This window comes from Lampetra planeri, chromosome 2 (assembly GCF_965212315.1).
Source record: "Lampetra planeri chromosome 2, kcLamPlan1.2.h2, whole genome shotgun sequence".
Taxonomy (NCBI): Eukaryota; Metazoa; Chordata; class Hyperoartia; order Petromyzontiformes; family Petromyzontidae; genus Lampetra; species Lampetra planeri.
The window spans coordinates 29,712,968-29,728,986 of record NC_136108.1 but is presented as its reverse complement, the minus strand read 5'-3'; the positions used below and the strand labels follow the sequence as shown (position 1 = coordinate 29,728,986).

The window sequence follows — 16,019 nt, the reverse complement described above, 5'->3', positions numbered from 1 at the left end:
CCTCCCCATCATCAACCATGCTATATCTACTTCTAAATATATGGCATCCCAATTACCATCAGCAACATTCATCATCAATCAATTGCTATATGAAGGCCTCCTTCTCATCACCATGAGCAGCAGCCATGGTTTATCATTTACACCATTGGAACCTCCTTTGCCAGTAGCAAAATATGATAATCGGTCTTTTACCCTTTTATCTGGCAACAAAAATGACACCTTTTGGCGTCATCTGGTCCAACACTATGTGAGACCAGGCTCTAAGAAAAGCTGCCTCGGGTGTGGACCAATCAATTTCAAGGACAGTGCATACATTATCAGAGTTATGTTTTTTGTTTGCATTCCGACTGCAGGTATTGTGGTTAATGCAAACATGACTCCTTGTAAAAAAGGTGTCATTTTTGTTGCCAGATAAAAGGGTAAAAAAACGATTATCATGGTTTATCATGTTGGACGAAAACCTCCCCATCATCATTATCAGCCATGGGCTGTCTACGATTGGATGAAGGCCTCATGAGCATCATCATCAATATTTACAAAAAAAATCATCATAAGTAGGACCACTGCAGCCATCGGTCCCCATTCGGGGCCCTGTCGGCGTCATCCAATGAAGCTCGTCGGCTCCTGCGGCCGCTCTAGAGGGGAGATGTCGTCGCTGCCAATAGCTTGCAGAATTTCTACCTCTATTGCTATGTGACCTGACCCCTTTGTCACAGTTGAAAAATTATCAAGCGCAAACGATCCAAATAAAATTAAAATAACTACTTTTAGTCGGAATTCTTTGAAAAGCACACTGCTCTGTTTGCACTACCCCTTCTCAGAAGCCCAGTAGTCTCATATTCTATGGGCACGATCAATTTCAACCTGCTAAATATACATGAATTATTGCTCGCTCTATCGACGGCTTAAAATAGCTTCAAATGTCTAGAGCGCATAGACGGCAGTTTTGGCTTATCCAACCATAATTGACCGGGATTTATTTACGTTATGTTGCTGAACTACACCAACTTCCAAAACGTTCCATCGAATGAAATTAATTTATTGCCGTTTACGTTGCCAGATATTTGAACTGTCACCATGATATGAACGCTATAAACACATACCATGGCATAATACAAGTGCAAAGAGCATTACCATGGGGCGAGAGTTAAATGGTTAATTTGGTAACGTTGGCATCCAAGAGACACGTGCAATATGATTAAAGTTGCTGCCAATACTATTTCTGGCTTAAAAACGTATTTAAATAACTTCTGCACTCGGCATACATGTGTCTGCATTTGTCTTTACTTTGGTTGATTTTTTGTTACTGATAACAGTGGCTTAATCTCAGACATTTTCTCTGAAAATCATCAATGTTTCATTTCTGTATGTCCACGAGCGCATATTTGTTCGTTCTAACCTGGTCGTTTGGTCGCACGTTATTTGTTTAGCCAAAGGTTGTTCAATCTAAAGTGGAGGCCATACATTCCTAGAAGAATAGATACACGGCATCGTAAATGATTATTGATCTAATCTGTCACAGGGTTCACTTGGCACGTGTCACCTGCCGCCAAATGCAAACGCCACATTCGTTTTTTTTCTTTTACTTCCACTTGCCCTGAGATGAATACAAAATAATCCATTCGGAACTCTCGTAAAGAAAAGCGTGTTAAATAATGATCCGCAGGATATATTTAAAACCCACCTCAAGACGCATTAATATTATTTTACTTTTTCTTTCTTCCCCTTGGCCAACACATTATTTAGGTATTTATGTTTGTGATGTACAGCGCTTTCAGTACATTGTCAAAAGCCGATGTGTAAATGTAATTTATTATATTACACAGCTGCTTCTGAAATCCCCCTTCAATACCAGTCTTCCTACAGACAAAATGTTTATCTCTCCAAAGACATTTGTCATTCTCAAGAGTTGCAATCGAGCCAAAAAAACGCAGGACTAAAGTTAACTATGGTTGTAAGGCAGAGAATCAACTCGCTTCCTCGTTTAATCAAATTTTGAACCTAGGATCTCAGTGTTGTTAGCTCAGAGATCTCGCTTACAAATTAGCCAGTCACCTCAGTGATCACCACCTCAAACTTCTCAGGACATGACACTGGCTGGCTTACCACCATTTGCATGCAGGCCTTCGTTTCTATGCACAATCAGAAGAGAGTTAACTGGTATAACATACGACTGCAACAGAGCAAATGGAGGCCATCACACAGAACTTCGTAGGTTTTCACAGTTGTGCTGTATAGCCCTCGGATGTGTTTTTGAGTTGTGCCATGTGTTGTTCGACAAAATCATGACGTTTTTCTTCCACCTCCTGAGAGCTTATTCAGGAACTTTATTGAGCAAACTCGTTGCCGGCTGTTGCTGGTCTCTGAAATAAGCCAAAACACGGTAACAACCCAAACACACAGATTGTCACAGCCTACGACCAACTCACCCTGAATGTACGAACTCTAGTTCGGGTCTCATCTTCTAGAGCAGAGGTTAAGCCGAGTTCGTGGCTGGATGGGTCACCACTAAGAGATACCAGTTGTTTATGGACATGTGAGAGGTGGGCCAGATGGCAATACAGAAACATTATTCAGTTCAGACATGGATTAAGTCCATCTGTGAATGAAATCTATACTGTATGTGCATCGCTTTGTTCTATGTTTGGGTTTTCTGTGTACTCCAGTTTCCACCCACACACACCAATTATTTAAGGAATTTACCAAATATCGCAATACATGAGCCATCTGAGAAAAAGTAATATCAGGGAGGCATTTCTGGATAAAAGGCATAATTACATTGCATCAGAATGGCCCTGCAAACCCAACTCCAACAACTACATCTGTAGCCACTACAGGAGACTATTCACCCAATTATAGTTACAGCTCCCAATTGCTCAATAAAAAGTGGATTTCCACGCATGGGTCCTCCAACAGATACACATTGTAACCCTCAGAGATGAGCAGTGGTTTTTTTATACGCTTTTATTTAACTCACTGTTGTATCCTCAAATTTTGTAACTCAATTTTTACCCACTTCGCAATGTGGTATTCACTGCATCATTGGTATACTTATGTCATACTGATGACAAGACTATATTCTATCATAAAAAAATCCAAAACATATTTTTGTAACATTTTACACGCTTTCATTTAACTCACTGTCTGTTGTCGTATCCTCAAATCTTGTAACTCAATTTCTACCCACTTCCCAATGTGGTATCCACTGCAAACTTGGTACACTTGTCATACTGATGACAATACTATAATCTATCATAAAAAAATAAAAAATTGATTTTAAAACATTCTTTTACACGCGTTTTATTAACTCACTGTTGTCATATCCTCAAATCTTGTAACTCAGTTTTAACCCACTTCCCAATGTCGTATCGACTACAAACTTGGTATACGTATGTCATACTGATGACAATACTATATTCTATCATTAAAATATATATTTTTAAACAATGTTTTTTTATGTTATGTTTCGGCTTGGGTCCAATTGTCCACGCTCAACTGACGTTGGCTGTAAATCACCACGGTCTCTTGCGTTATGGCAAGCTTCGGGGCCATTTCCTGGAGTTCTGCCATTACTTGTACGGTACATTTCATTAAAGCGTGTTTAAAAAAAAAAAGTATTTTTAATTAATACTTTTTTAATCCAAATGTTACAAAAATTGCAGTCATAGGCGGCTGCACCAAAATGACTTTCTACACCGAAGCAGCAGATTTAACAGCGTGCTAAACGGCCAGATTTGGACGTAGTTATTAGCAGTGCTAATCATTAGCTGCTCTTTCATGGTCACTATGAACTCAGAGCCACTTTTCTTCCACGTTTTTCTTAATCCAGCTTACGGTGTGTATTTATACTCATTATTTGCAGTGGTGCACAAGAACATTTTGATGTGTTGTGGGAAGAGGGCCATTGCTCGAAACGTCCTGGAGATTTTTTTTAATAGCAGTGTTATTGACGAATGTGTTTAGTTTGTTTAATATTTGGATGTATTGCATGTACATCTCATTTCTTTGGGGACAAAAATTCTAACGATCACTAATAACCGAAGATACCAACAAATTCACACGTAACCGTTATGTAATATACTCTGAAAAAACGCTTTAATATATTTTTTGTAGTGATAAAAATATACAAAGGAATTTACAAAAACGTGGAAATTTCAGACAAAAAACAAAGAAAATCAAGTCAGTGATAGTAAATAAGAGTACAAACCGCGCAAATAAGTGTACATTTTGGTTTCGCTAACGATGTGTACAATGCAATACTGTACAAGCAAACAAGGCAGTATAATGGGGATTTGAAGTCAGCCCGAACTACTCACAGAATGTTACGCTTCAAATTAAACCTGTGACACTATTCATTCGGAGAATACCATTCTGTGTCGATACACGGGGTTAACAAGTGATGGTTGGTGGATGGGGCACAGACAACAGAATCCAGTCTCCAGCTGCAGAGGGTAAGAGTCCAGTATTGCAATAAAATTAGAATGGCCAAAATATACAAGATAATCATTTCAAGTATTAAAAAAAAGTTTGATATGCTCGAAATGGATGGAGTTAACCTTCATTCTGAACCGCTTTGAGAGAATGTTTTATGTTTATATAGCACGGCAGAATTTTTAACGTGCAATTTTCACATGGAGATTGGGACATTTGCCATCATTGGAGTTGGCCAGAATCATTCAACTGCTTTTGACACATTCCAAGCCACACAGCAGCAAACGAAACAACGGGAGAGTGGATGTTTCACCTGCTTGTATACACGGCCACACGAAAGTGCTTTAAAAACAGGTGAACTTCTATATGCATAAGGCAAGTTGCCAATACTTCATGATGTCGTAATTCAATCAATGGGCCTTAGGACTGAGGCAGCCTAGTTGAGCAACAAGATATTGCTGAATAATAAAGTGTGTAAAAAATACGTTGATAGGTTAGAACATGGTCTGAACCGCCAAGGTTTTACCGGCTGGCATTTGTGATGCAGAATTTATGTAAAACTGTATGTACAGTGTACACACTATGTAAAGAAGCACACTTTCCAATAAGTTCAGAAAATGATACATAAAATTTAAACGCAAAATATATGCTTCATTAATCAAGTTTGTAACAAAAAAAATACAAGGGTTAAAATAAAAACATCAGAGTTATTGTAAAAAAATAATCTAATTTGAGTATATTATAGAAACTTGTCAGTCGGTGGGTTTTGCAAGCACGTGCGGTGTAAGTAATGCAGCTCTCTGGTTCAATGTATCTTGCTCCCTGAAGTGATGACTGTGAACCCCTATCGGGGGCAGCAGTGTTGCAAGCCCAGGGGAATTACCTCATTCGGTTTTTAACTCCGTGCCAACAAACTTTGCAATACAATTTTAAAGGTAAACTGTACTGAACCATGTTTTAATTCGGTGGGAAATGTGCACGAGAAAGGCAACGATTCAAACATTGGAAGGCAATTTCCAATGATATGTGGTGTGAAAATGCCAATTAGTCACCAACTTAGGCATTTATTTTGTCATCTGCATAAAAACGGGTTTCTTCACCGTTCAATTGAGTAGAACACAAAATCTGTGTTTTTGTACACTGGTGTACAGAGGATCGAATTCTCCAGGCCTGCCAACACTTTTGCCTTGGCCTGGCACGAATCTCATACTATCTGCTCCCCACCATTACTGGTCTCCCCCCCCCAACCTGTAATTGGCAATTGCCGAGGTAAGTTGAAGACTCGACACGATAAACATTTTCCCCAGGGGTGCAACAGCCACAACTCGGTGCAAGCGCCTTGATAAATATAAACCAGGGGGATGGGTGGCATCATCACCCAAGCCAAATTTGTCACTCGATTCAGACAAATCAGATGCAATAATTAATGTATTATATACAAATCCTCAGCTGAAACTGCCAAGGATATAACAATGTTGTTTTCAAACATTTAATGTATAAATTATGTTTGGTTAATAAACCAAGGGTAATAGAAAAACCAATAGAAAACAAATATTGAAACAACTTATTTATTATTTTTCATTCAACATATTAATGTAGCTTTAGGTAATATTAATATTTGTTATTTAAATGTAAGGTTATTCCAATTTTAATTTATCTTAATAGAATAAACCAGAGGTGGCCAAGTGGTTCAGTTGTCCAATCGCTGAGTTGGCACAGCGTAGATCCTGAGTTCGATCCAGGCCTGTGACTTAACCAGGTTCTCAAGTGTGAAAAGTCAAGAGTCTAAAGTTGGTCACGACTGACAACACAATAAACCATGTTAAATTCGGTTTTGCACTTAATATTCTATCCCTGGGAATTACAAATGTACATTTTAATGTCATGTGCCATTCTCGAGTGTGGATAAGAAGTTACTTGAATAGATTTCAAAAGTAGTTACGTGATTTTAACTTCTGGAGACCGCTAACATGACAGGATTGCATTGCTCTGCATGAATTCCAAAATGATTCAACTTATGCAATGCCAATTCGGTAAAAAAAGAAATTGGGATGACAAAAATAAACTTCATTGAATAAAGTTGATTTGTGTCACAATTATTGCCTTGTTCATTCATGTTTAAACTCTTAGAGAATAACCTCGATCATATGAACCTTAACGTGTCTCCAAAGTCACTTTTCATTCATGCCTTAGCTCTTATTCCAAAAGAATGCATGCTAAAACTGAAAACACATTTAGGCTGCATCGCAGCATGGAAAACTACACAATGATGGGCATGCCCTCTGTTTTGAAAACAGGGCATTAAGTGGCTTTTTACAATTCGTTACCATAAATGGCAAATAAGCAGAAACGTTTTATATTTGTTTTACAAGCTAAATTCCGCTGTTTTGTCAGCAATGAGACACCAACCACAGCTTTGAAGGATCGAGGTCCTGTTTTACTGCTGAAATAGGTTTGTTTGGTTGAATATAGCTATGACTTTTGACTTTCAATCAAATGTGTTTTGTGGGTACTTAAATGTATATTTAGATGGGAAGGAAAATAAGTGTAATTTGAATATTCAGTTCCTAGATTTGCCCCCGTCTATAAAGCTGCTCAAACTGATCAGCAGAAATCTTAGTTAAATGCTTTTACCTAAACGATTTACACAACTATCAATATTTACAATTGCACCATACGTAAGACTATGGATGGCTTAAGATCAAAAAGTAACACAGCTTAGCATTAAGCCTCGATATATATTTCAAAATTAAACATTACATTTGTATTTCCACATGTCTTCCAGAAACACTTTAAGGGGCGGTCAAAAAGTTTAGACTGGAACATTTCAAGGCATGCAAAGACTCGCACTCTCAAATCACAAATAACACAAAATATATTCCCATATTCTATAATTATCATATAAAGATGGGGCTTTAAAATAAGCCTTACTTTTAAGTCGGTACGACCACTTTTTAAAACACTATTTTTTTAAGTTCATTGTCCTCAAAAACTTTTTGACCGCACCTCGTACATATGTACATGCATGTAAATAATTCCTCTCCGGAATGAGCCTCAGCCATCCCTGGTCAGTGCGGTGTGGAGAGGAAGAAGAGATGAAGGAAGAGGTAAGAAGAAAAAGATAGCCTTAAGGAAGAGGGTGGAGAAATTATAAAAGTGGAGAAGTTATGAAAGTGAAGCATGACTGTTAGGGGACACAATATGGAAAAGGAGGGGTTGGGTGGCAATGAATAGTGAGGAGCAAAAAGACAAGGAGAGTAAGTGATGAGAGCAGACAGAAACATGAAGGCAAGAAAAAAATAGGTTAATGTTATTGGGAAGAAATTGGGAAGGGAGTGGCGATAAGGGAAGAAAATGGAAAAATAAAGACTGGGAATAAGATACGGTCGGCAAGGAAGAAAGCAGCAGGTGTTGGGAACATGAGAAATTAAGTGACGATCAGAGAACAAAGATGCAGATAAGAACACAAGATAGGGGGCAGGTGAGAGATCGGCGAGTGCAGAAAACAAAAGAGGGACAGAGAGGGGGATAAGAGATAAGTGTGGCGAGGGAATCGCACATCACACGGGTGGCGCAGCGGGCCCCAGCACGCGAACGCGTCCCGTCGTCGGTCCTGGCACCGATCCCCCGAGCCGCCGGACCTCAAGCTGCCAACCCGGCGCGGCGCGGTTCGCTGGCGCCGCGTGCCGCCGTGCGTGCTTAGCCAGGTGGTCGCTGCGCAGGAAGCGGCGTGCACACGCCGGGCAGGCGAAGCGCTTCTCCCCGGTGTGCGCACGCCGGTGGCGTGACAGCTCGTCCGAGCGTGCGAAGCGACGCTCGCAACCCTCCCACGAGCAGCGGAAGGGCTTCTCACCTGCAAAAAAAAAGACGCGGCGCACGCACAGAGCACATTAAACGTCTGACCCAATGTCACAGGTTCGTTTAAACTTGCTGTAGCTAGTAGATCCTACAACTGGAAAATATCTACTGTACGTTAGCCATATTTTAAAATTTCCTTGCACAAAAGCACTCCTTAAATTGTATAGGCCAAATGTAGCAATGCAAGACAGAACAATCCTAAAAGAGAACCAACGAGGCTTTGCAGCAACATAACGGTGCTCACCTGTATGTGTACGCAGGTGCGCCTTCAGGTGCGAACTCTTGAAGTAGGTCTTCCCGCACCCCTGGTGCGAGCAAACGTGCGTCCGCCTGCGCGCCAGCTCCGGCAACACCGGCGCCGACGGCTGCGTGCCGGGGGCACAGGGAGACGACGGGGCCGGTGCCAGCGGTGACAGCCGAGTAGGTGGCGGCGAGCGTCTCGTTGCCACCAGCTGCTGCTGCCCGGCTTGCGGAGGAAGCACCACCATCAGCGTGCCGGCCTGCGACACCAGGCTGCCCATGAGCACCAGCGGCTGCTGTGTGGACGGCGTGCGCATCATCAGCACGGGTGCCGGCAGGATGGAGGCGGGCTGTGCGCTCGGAGCGATGGGCACGACTGCCTGCTGTCCACGGGCAGGACGCTTGGCTGGGACTGGTGTTGCCGTTGCCACCACCGTCGATGACACGGATGACGAGGATGGCAGGACAGAAACGGGAGTGGTGGAAAAGCTAGGGGAGTGCGTGCGCGGCGCTGCCGTGTGCCCGCGTGTGATGGTCGGGCAGATTGCCGAGGATGTGGGCGTGCATTCTGCCGGCGCTGGGGCCGTGTCGGCACGGCGCTCGTTGGGATGGGCCACAGTGTGCATGATGGTGTCAGCCGTGTGCCGGATAACACTCGTCGCCATGGCCACTGGGCGGGTGGAGGGAGACTGTTGGATGGGCTGGCATGGTTCGCCAAGGAGGCTCTCCAGGCTGCTAGGCACATGGTTCTTTGTCGACTGGTGAGTGTGGCTTGCAGTCTGGTGAGCTTGACCCACTGGATGGTCAGTGTGGCTCGTCTGTTGGGTATGGTTAACACTCTTGTGGGTGTGGATAACCGGCTGTTGGGTGTGGCCAAATGTCTGGTGGGCCACACTCTGGCAGGCGTGGCTTACAGTCTGGTGGTTGTGGCCAAATGTCTGGTAGCTGTGATGAACATTGTGGTGGGCATGAGCAATCGTGTGCTGGGCGTGGGTGACTGGTGTGTAGGCGTGGCTAATGGAGGGGTGGGCATGGCCCTGCAGGGCAGTGATATGCAGGGTGGCAGGCCGTACGTCGCCCATGACAGCACTCGTCAGAAGGAGGCTGCCACTGCCCGAGTTACTCATGACGGTGGCAGGGGCCGACGGCGTGCAGTTGGAGGGCGGCTGCACTGCCGGGGCTCCCTCAAAGCTGACGGGGCTGTACGGTGGCGTCATCCACTGTGCAGACAACAACACAAACACAGGCACCCACAGACTTAAGTACAACTTATCTATTATGACCTTGAAAGTGCTACGAAAAATGCTGCAAAACAACTATTTTTGTCTCAGATGATATTTTTTTCTGTGTGGATAACTGCCCATTGGGTGTGACACTACAGATAGTGATGGAGAAACAATGCAATTGTGCAGGCTGCGGCATTTATAATAGTAATAATGAAAAGGCAATGCGATAGTACAGGTACATGGCGGAGACGAAGATGATAATGATGATGCCGATGCTATCACGATCTCGATATGAATCCTCACCACAGACGGCTGCCCCACATGCTCCGGATTGAGAGCCACTTCCTCCACCTCCATGGAGCAGTCGGAGCCGGGGGTGAGAGGCCGCGCGCTGCCTCTGCCCGACCCCCGAGGGCGGCCGATAGACATGAGCACCTCCACGGCCTCCAGGTCTACCTCGTCCACAGCAGACCCCTCGCTGTCGCACCGCGCGCGTGCCATGCACGCCTGCAAACACAAACACGCCACACGCATTTAGAACCACTACTACTGGCTTAATAAAAGACTAACAGCTCTGCCTTCAAGACACTGAACTGTATGCATATACCTATAGACACTAATACTTAGGTAATGTAGTTGGCATGTAGTTATTCACAATTGTTTTGAAAAAATTCACACAAATCATAATTCTCATTCACACAACTGGCTGCACATATTGTGCATATGAGTTTAAGTATCTATTTTAATCAATGCATCACAGCACCTCCAGCCAACTAATAGTTCATCGTTCCAGAAATATTTATTTTATAACAAAAAGGTATTAATTTCAAGCCAAGTTGACCTAAGGGTTGCCGGATACCATAACACGCCTAAATAACTTTCAAATGATTTGTGCCACCAAGAATTGAAACCACTTTCTCTGCGGTTGTCTTTACAAACTGCAAAGAAGATATTTTCCATATGACCCAAACACATAGAACCTGCACTCAAAAGCCAGATAACACATTAGGTTTCCGTCAGGAAACCCAACACAGGAATTTCCCTGCCCAGCTAAAAAAAAAACCTGAAAACAATCATTGGTAGGGCGCAACACTGTCCGTTAATGAAAAACGATCCCGCAAACGCGCAGAATGTCAAAGCTCATCCGCTGTTCTCCATTAACCTTTGTGACACTTTCCTGTTGTCTATTTGTATTGTCATTCCGATTCCATTGATGTACAGGCCAGTATTAATAGTTGCACCATAAAACAAAGCATGATTTGCTTGGCTGAGCCAAATGCGTTGCTCGACACATTTAAAAAAGAAACATCCTCACAGACTTGGCCCAATTAGGCCAATTTCCTCCCCTTGCCTGCCTCAAAGCATTTCACGAAAAGTATTTGTGCCACACTGTGCTTAACATTGCCTGTCCCCTGCCCCTGTCTACTCAAGCCATCGAGGAGAGGGAAATTTAGACTGATGTTGACTACGATTGCATATCTTTCATCAAATGTTTCACATGCCAAATGGCAAATGAGTCCCAATGCATGATCTTTAGTATTCACTAGGTATGTAAGTAATGATTCACCTGTCTAGATAGAAGAATTGTCATTATTTGGGCAAACGAATAATTAAAAAAACTTTTTTTTTAAATCTAGTTTATACTGGATCTTCCCCTCTATGACCATATACTATTGTTAGTTGATTTTCAAATTCGACGTGTATCCTAAGAATCGATTAATCAGTATATGCCTCGTATTAATCATCAATGTATTTACAGTGTTTACATTTGTTAAAAAATAATCTGCATGTAACAACATTTTTCAAGCCCACCATCATCAGACACAGTCACCACCCTTCCCTCAAACCACTTCCACAAGAAGTTCTCATTATTTGTTGTTGTGCTTTGGATGAGCTCACTGGGCAAGTCATGACTTGCAAATGTGCGCTCCCTTTTACCCCAGGATGTAGCTAGTCCCGTTGGGGACGACAACTAATCACGAGATCATTCATTACAATCAAAAAACGTGTCGCTCATTGGCAAGAAAAGTGCAGGCGATCCTGCAGTGGCTGCTGTGGTAATTTATTAAATGTTTCCCACCATAGTAAACGTGGCATTGCCACAAATAAACTCTGGGTCACCAAAAAGGGGAGCACTGCCCCAGTGGGTTCCATTGAGCAACGGGGTAATTTTTTGATGTTTTACTTTGAGGGCTTCGTCATAAACCCTCGGTTATTACGTGGACTTTGGCTTCTGGACAGGCCACGTATGGGTTGGCAAGGACCAGCTTGGCAGACAATAAAGGCCAATAAGGGTCCACTGAACTGGAGGCAGAGTGCTACACACATAACTAGACCAATGGCAAAACGGCTCAATGGGAGCTGCATTCGCCTAGTAGTGGACAGAATATGGTCCAACTTGGCGATGGCAACTTTCTCTGCAATGACAACTTTTTATTAAGATATATATTTTCTCAAAATTCCAGCCAAAATCCTGGCATTTTAGCATTTTATATGTTTGATGCCTTTAAAGCAAGAGTGGAAAGAGAATGGCCGTTGCAACAAAATGAAACTATACATTTTCCATGACTTTTTGCTGGTGAGCATTGACGGAAAAAATTGTTCCCCTTGTTCTATAAGAAACAACTGAAAAGGCCCTCTCTAAGCTTTTTAATCATTCCACGATTGAAATTACTATCATAAACAGCATTCATCTCCGTCTGTGGATCTTTCTCAGAAACCTAACGTTGCACATTCTGACAGGACTTTGTATGTTGTGGTAGTTGTACCCTAATCCGGGCCAAGATCTGAACAATATTGCGGGTATGGTGAGGGTTTTAAAGTGATATCACCATTCGGTAAAAGCAAATGTGTCTCCAAATTTTTCACACATTCCATCGGCCACATATCCTTCTGGGAGTGCATCATTTTATCAGCATTGATTCAACACAAGTAAACTCTGGACAGGAGCTCAACATGCTAGCTTGCTTGAACCAATGCCTGTGATTTACCAGATGTTTTCAGACAAGAACCCTTCTCTGTTAGAAACGAGTCCTAATTTTTGACACGAACAATTATTTAGAGAGTAAAAAATGCAAAGAATGCTGCTGTGAAGATGCACTAGAGCTGTTGACTTTTTTTGCGGCGAAGTGAACAGGACTCGTCCAATGGATAGTCTTGTACAAGAAATGTGGTATTTCCACCACTGGCGCAGAGCTATATTAGGGAGATGAGCAACGCCTCAATACTCGTACGAGCAAGGAAAACACTGACATTGTTTATGACTATGATTAGCAACTTTAGACTATTTCAGCTAGTCAGGCCCACTGAGTTAAGCAGCTCTGTCGCAAGAACAGCGCAAGACCGTCGGCAGTGGCGACAGTTATAGGACACTGAAGGGTGGGAATGTGGACACAGAGACCAACACCAAGATTATTTACGCGAAACCTGCAAAAAAGTACGTAATACGTAGGCTTTCGTTGGCTATACAATGATACTAAATGTTAAGTTATCGAGCAGTTTGGTCCATCAGTTTCAAACACCACACAAAACCGCGTGATATGTCTCGCGTAAATCTTTGTTATGTTATTTTCTCTTATTTACATAATTAATTACATTGGCTCCACTGTTTAAATGCCTGGAACCGGATCCCAATAATGGTAGAGGGGGGGTGTATTGGGGGGGGGGCTGTGGAGCGCCGTGGTGGTGGGGGGCGGAGTGTGGTGTTTGTAGATGGGGAGAGTGGATGGGAGGTGGTGGAGAGGGGGTGGTGAGGGGGGTGATGTGGAGGGGGGGGGATGTGGAGGGGGAGTGGTGGAGGGGGTGGTGAAGGGGGTGGTGAAGGGGGGGTGGTGGAGGGGGGGTGGTGGAGGGGGGGTGGTGGAGGGGGGGGGATGGTGGAGGGAAGGGGGGTGTGGAGGAGGGGGGGGGGATGGTGGAGGGGAGGGGGGATGTGGAGGGGGGTGTGGAGGAGTGGGGGGGTGAAGGGGAGGGGGGATGTGGAGGGGGGGTGTGGTGGAGGATGTGGTGGGTGGTGGTGCGCGCGCGTCTGGCTTGTCGGAGTGGGTGGGGGGGGAAACGGCGCACAAAGTTCAGCGCGTGCAGCAGTGGGCGGGTAAAGTGGGGCAAAGGGCGCCCACGCGCGCGCGGCGTGATCGGGGGGGCAGGGGGCGCGCGTGACGTCACGGGCACGAGCGCGGCGCCCGTTGGCGGAGCGCGGGCGGGGGGGGTGCCCCACCCGCCAGCTGATAGGAAGCCCCCCCCCCCTAAATCCAAAGTCCCCCCCCTACCAACCCCCCCCATTCCCTCTCCGCCCACGCCGACTGCAGCGTGACTGCCGTGACACCTGCAATGGGTTGGGGGGGGATGATGATGAGGCGGGCCCCGTTGCTGGGGTGGGAAGAGTCCGAGGGGGGCGTGCGATGGCTCTGGCCCCACCAATGTTTGTATCACGCACCGTGATTATGACCGCAGTGGCGGCTGTCTTCTAACAACGTGAAACATACCCAGGCCGGCAATGACGAAGTTTGTGATGATGCCGTCTAAAGCGCAATGATAGACGGACACGCACGTCGGTGGCACTTTTTATGTTGCAGTAAAAGGGGCGGCTGGGGAGGGAGGAATTGTTTTTTTAAAAGTGTCAAAAGAAGTGAGATTATGAATGTAGCCACGGACAAATTGAGTGTTAAATTGCAATGTAAATGCAGTATGGAATTTGGAGATTGCCTCTACATTTAAAACATATAAATTGTACATCGCTTTAAGCCGTTCCTCCGATAAATGTTTTAAATGCAGTACAGTATATTAGATAATAATTTTGCTGTTTAAATAGTAATACTTTGAAGAGATGCCACACATGTATATATATTCAATTACGCAAGATTGCCTTTGTGGACCTTTGTAATTTGCCAAATCATTAATGTATTTTTAAAAAATGTGTATCACCAATGCTGCACCATTAAACGCGGAAAGAAATCGGTTAATGCTCTGGTTACGTTATGTTATCGTCCTTATCAGCATCGACCCAGATAACATTTCATTTATAGCGAACACCAAGCCCTCTAAATTTTCTACTCTCACGAATCATCCCTAAACTAATATCGTGTTCAAATATTGGCAAGAACCCAGCGTCGGTGGCGCGTGACGAGCTTGCAATAAACGGTCCCGAGGAAATGCCACACGCACACATGGCATGACGCACACATGGCATGACACACACATGGCATGACACACACATGGCATGACACACACATGGCATGACACACACATGGCATGACACACACATGGCATGACACACACATGGCATGACACACCGGGGCTCACATGGCATGCCACACACCGGGACCCACATAGCATGCCACACACCGGGGCACGTGGCATGCCACACCGGGGCCCACGTGTCATGCCACACCGGGGCAGACATGGCATGCCACACCGGGGCACAAATGGAATGCCACACACCGGGGCACACATGGCATGCCACACAGGGGCACACATGGCATGCCACACACAGGGGCACACATGGAATGCCACACACAGGGGCACACATGGCATGGCCACACCGGGGCCCACATGGCATGCCACACCGGGGCAGACATGGCATGCCACACCGGGGCACACATGGCATGCCACACAGGGGCACACATGGGGCATGCCACACACCGGGCCCACATGGCATGCCACACAGGGGCACACATGGCATGCCACACACCGGGGCACAGTACAGTCACAGCATCGGCGGTCACATAAATGAACCACATTTTTACGCGCAGCGTAAACTGTAACAGCCACGGCGTTCAAGCCTTACCAGCTCGGCTTGGAAGTCGGACGGCCCCACACGCCTCACGCCACGGTAGAACGAGCCCATGGCTGCAGCTCCAGAACACCACAAGCACATCAGAGTTGCAACGCGTGGAGCTGGGACGCCAGAGCTGTTCTCCTGCTCCTCGGTCTCCCCGCCCTGGGGTCTCCCGCGAAAAACAAAGAGGGGGTTGGCCCTCGCCTCTCCGTCAGCCAATCGCGTTGCGTGAAATCGGGCTTTCTCTTACGCTTGACCAATGAGATTAGGGCGGAGGCGTGGCTAAAATTGCGAACGAGCAATCGTCGTGGGAGTGGTCACGGCAAAAAAAAGCCATCGCTGCGACCAATCGTATTGCGCGCAGGCGCGCGAGCACGCGCCCCGTTGACCAATGGCGAGCGAGGGTGTGCGCAACGGCGACCAATGGGGAGAGCGGGAACGCGTGATCGCGGCGTGCACCGTGCGTGCATCGCGAAGCTCAGCGCGCG

The 16,019-nt window shown here is 45.2% G+C and overlaps 1 protein-coding gene across 1 annotated transcript; it reads right to left on the bottom strand.

Moving 5' to 3' along the window:
• Window positions 1–4,073: 4,073 nt before the first annotated feature.
• Window positions 4,074–15,707, bottom strand: KLF10 (KLF transcription factor 10). Its single transcript, XM_078612146.1, has 4 exons — window positions 15,541–15,707; window positions 10,059–10,262; window positions 8,534–9,749; window positions 4,074–8,284 (listed from the first exon to the last, which is right to left on the bottom strand). Exons 1-4 carry the CDS (start codon window positions 15,628–15,630, stop codon window positions 7,992–7,994), a joined length of 1,803 nt encoding a protein of 600 aa, XP_078468272.1. The 5' UTR covers window positions 15,631–15,707; the 3' UTR covers window positions 4,074–7,991.
• Window positions 15,708–16,019: the final 312 nt, after the last annotated feature.

Excerpts from the sequence above, each read along its gene's own strand:
- KLF10 (XM_078612146.1), bottom strand. The coding sequence starts at position 15,630 with ATGTGCTTGTGGTGTTCTGGAGCTGCAGCCATGGGCTCGTTCTACCGT. Across the intron at positions 10,263-15,540 it reads CCGACTTCCAAGCCGAGCTG|GCGTGCATGGCACGCGCGCG; the intron begins GTAAGGCTTGAA and ends TTGTGTTTGCAG. Across the intron at positions 8,285-8,533 it reads GCACCTGCGTACACATACAG|GTGAGAAGCCCTTCCGCTGC; the intron begins GTGAGCACCGTT and ends TTTTTTTTGCAG.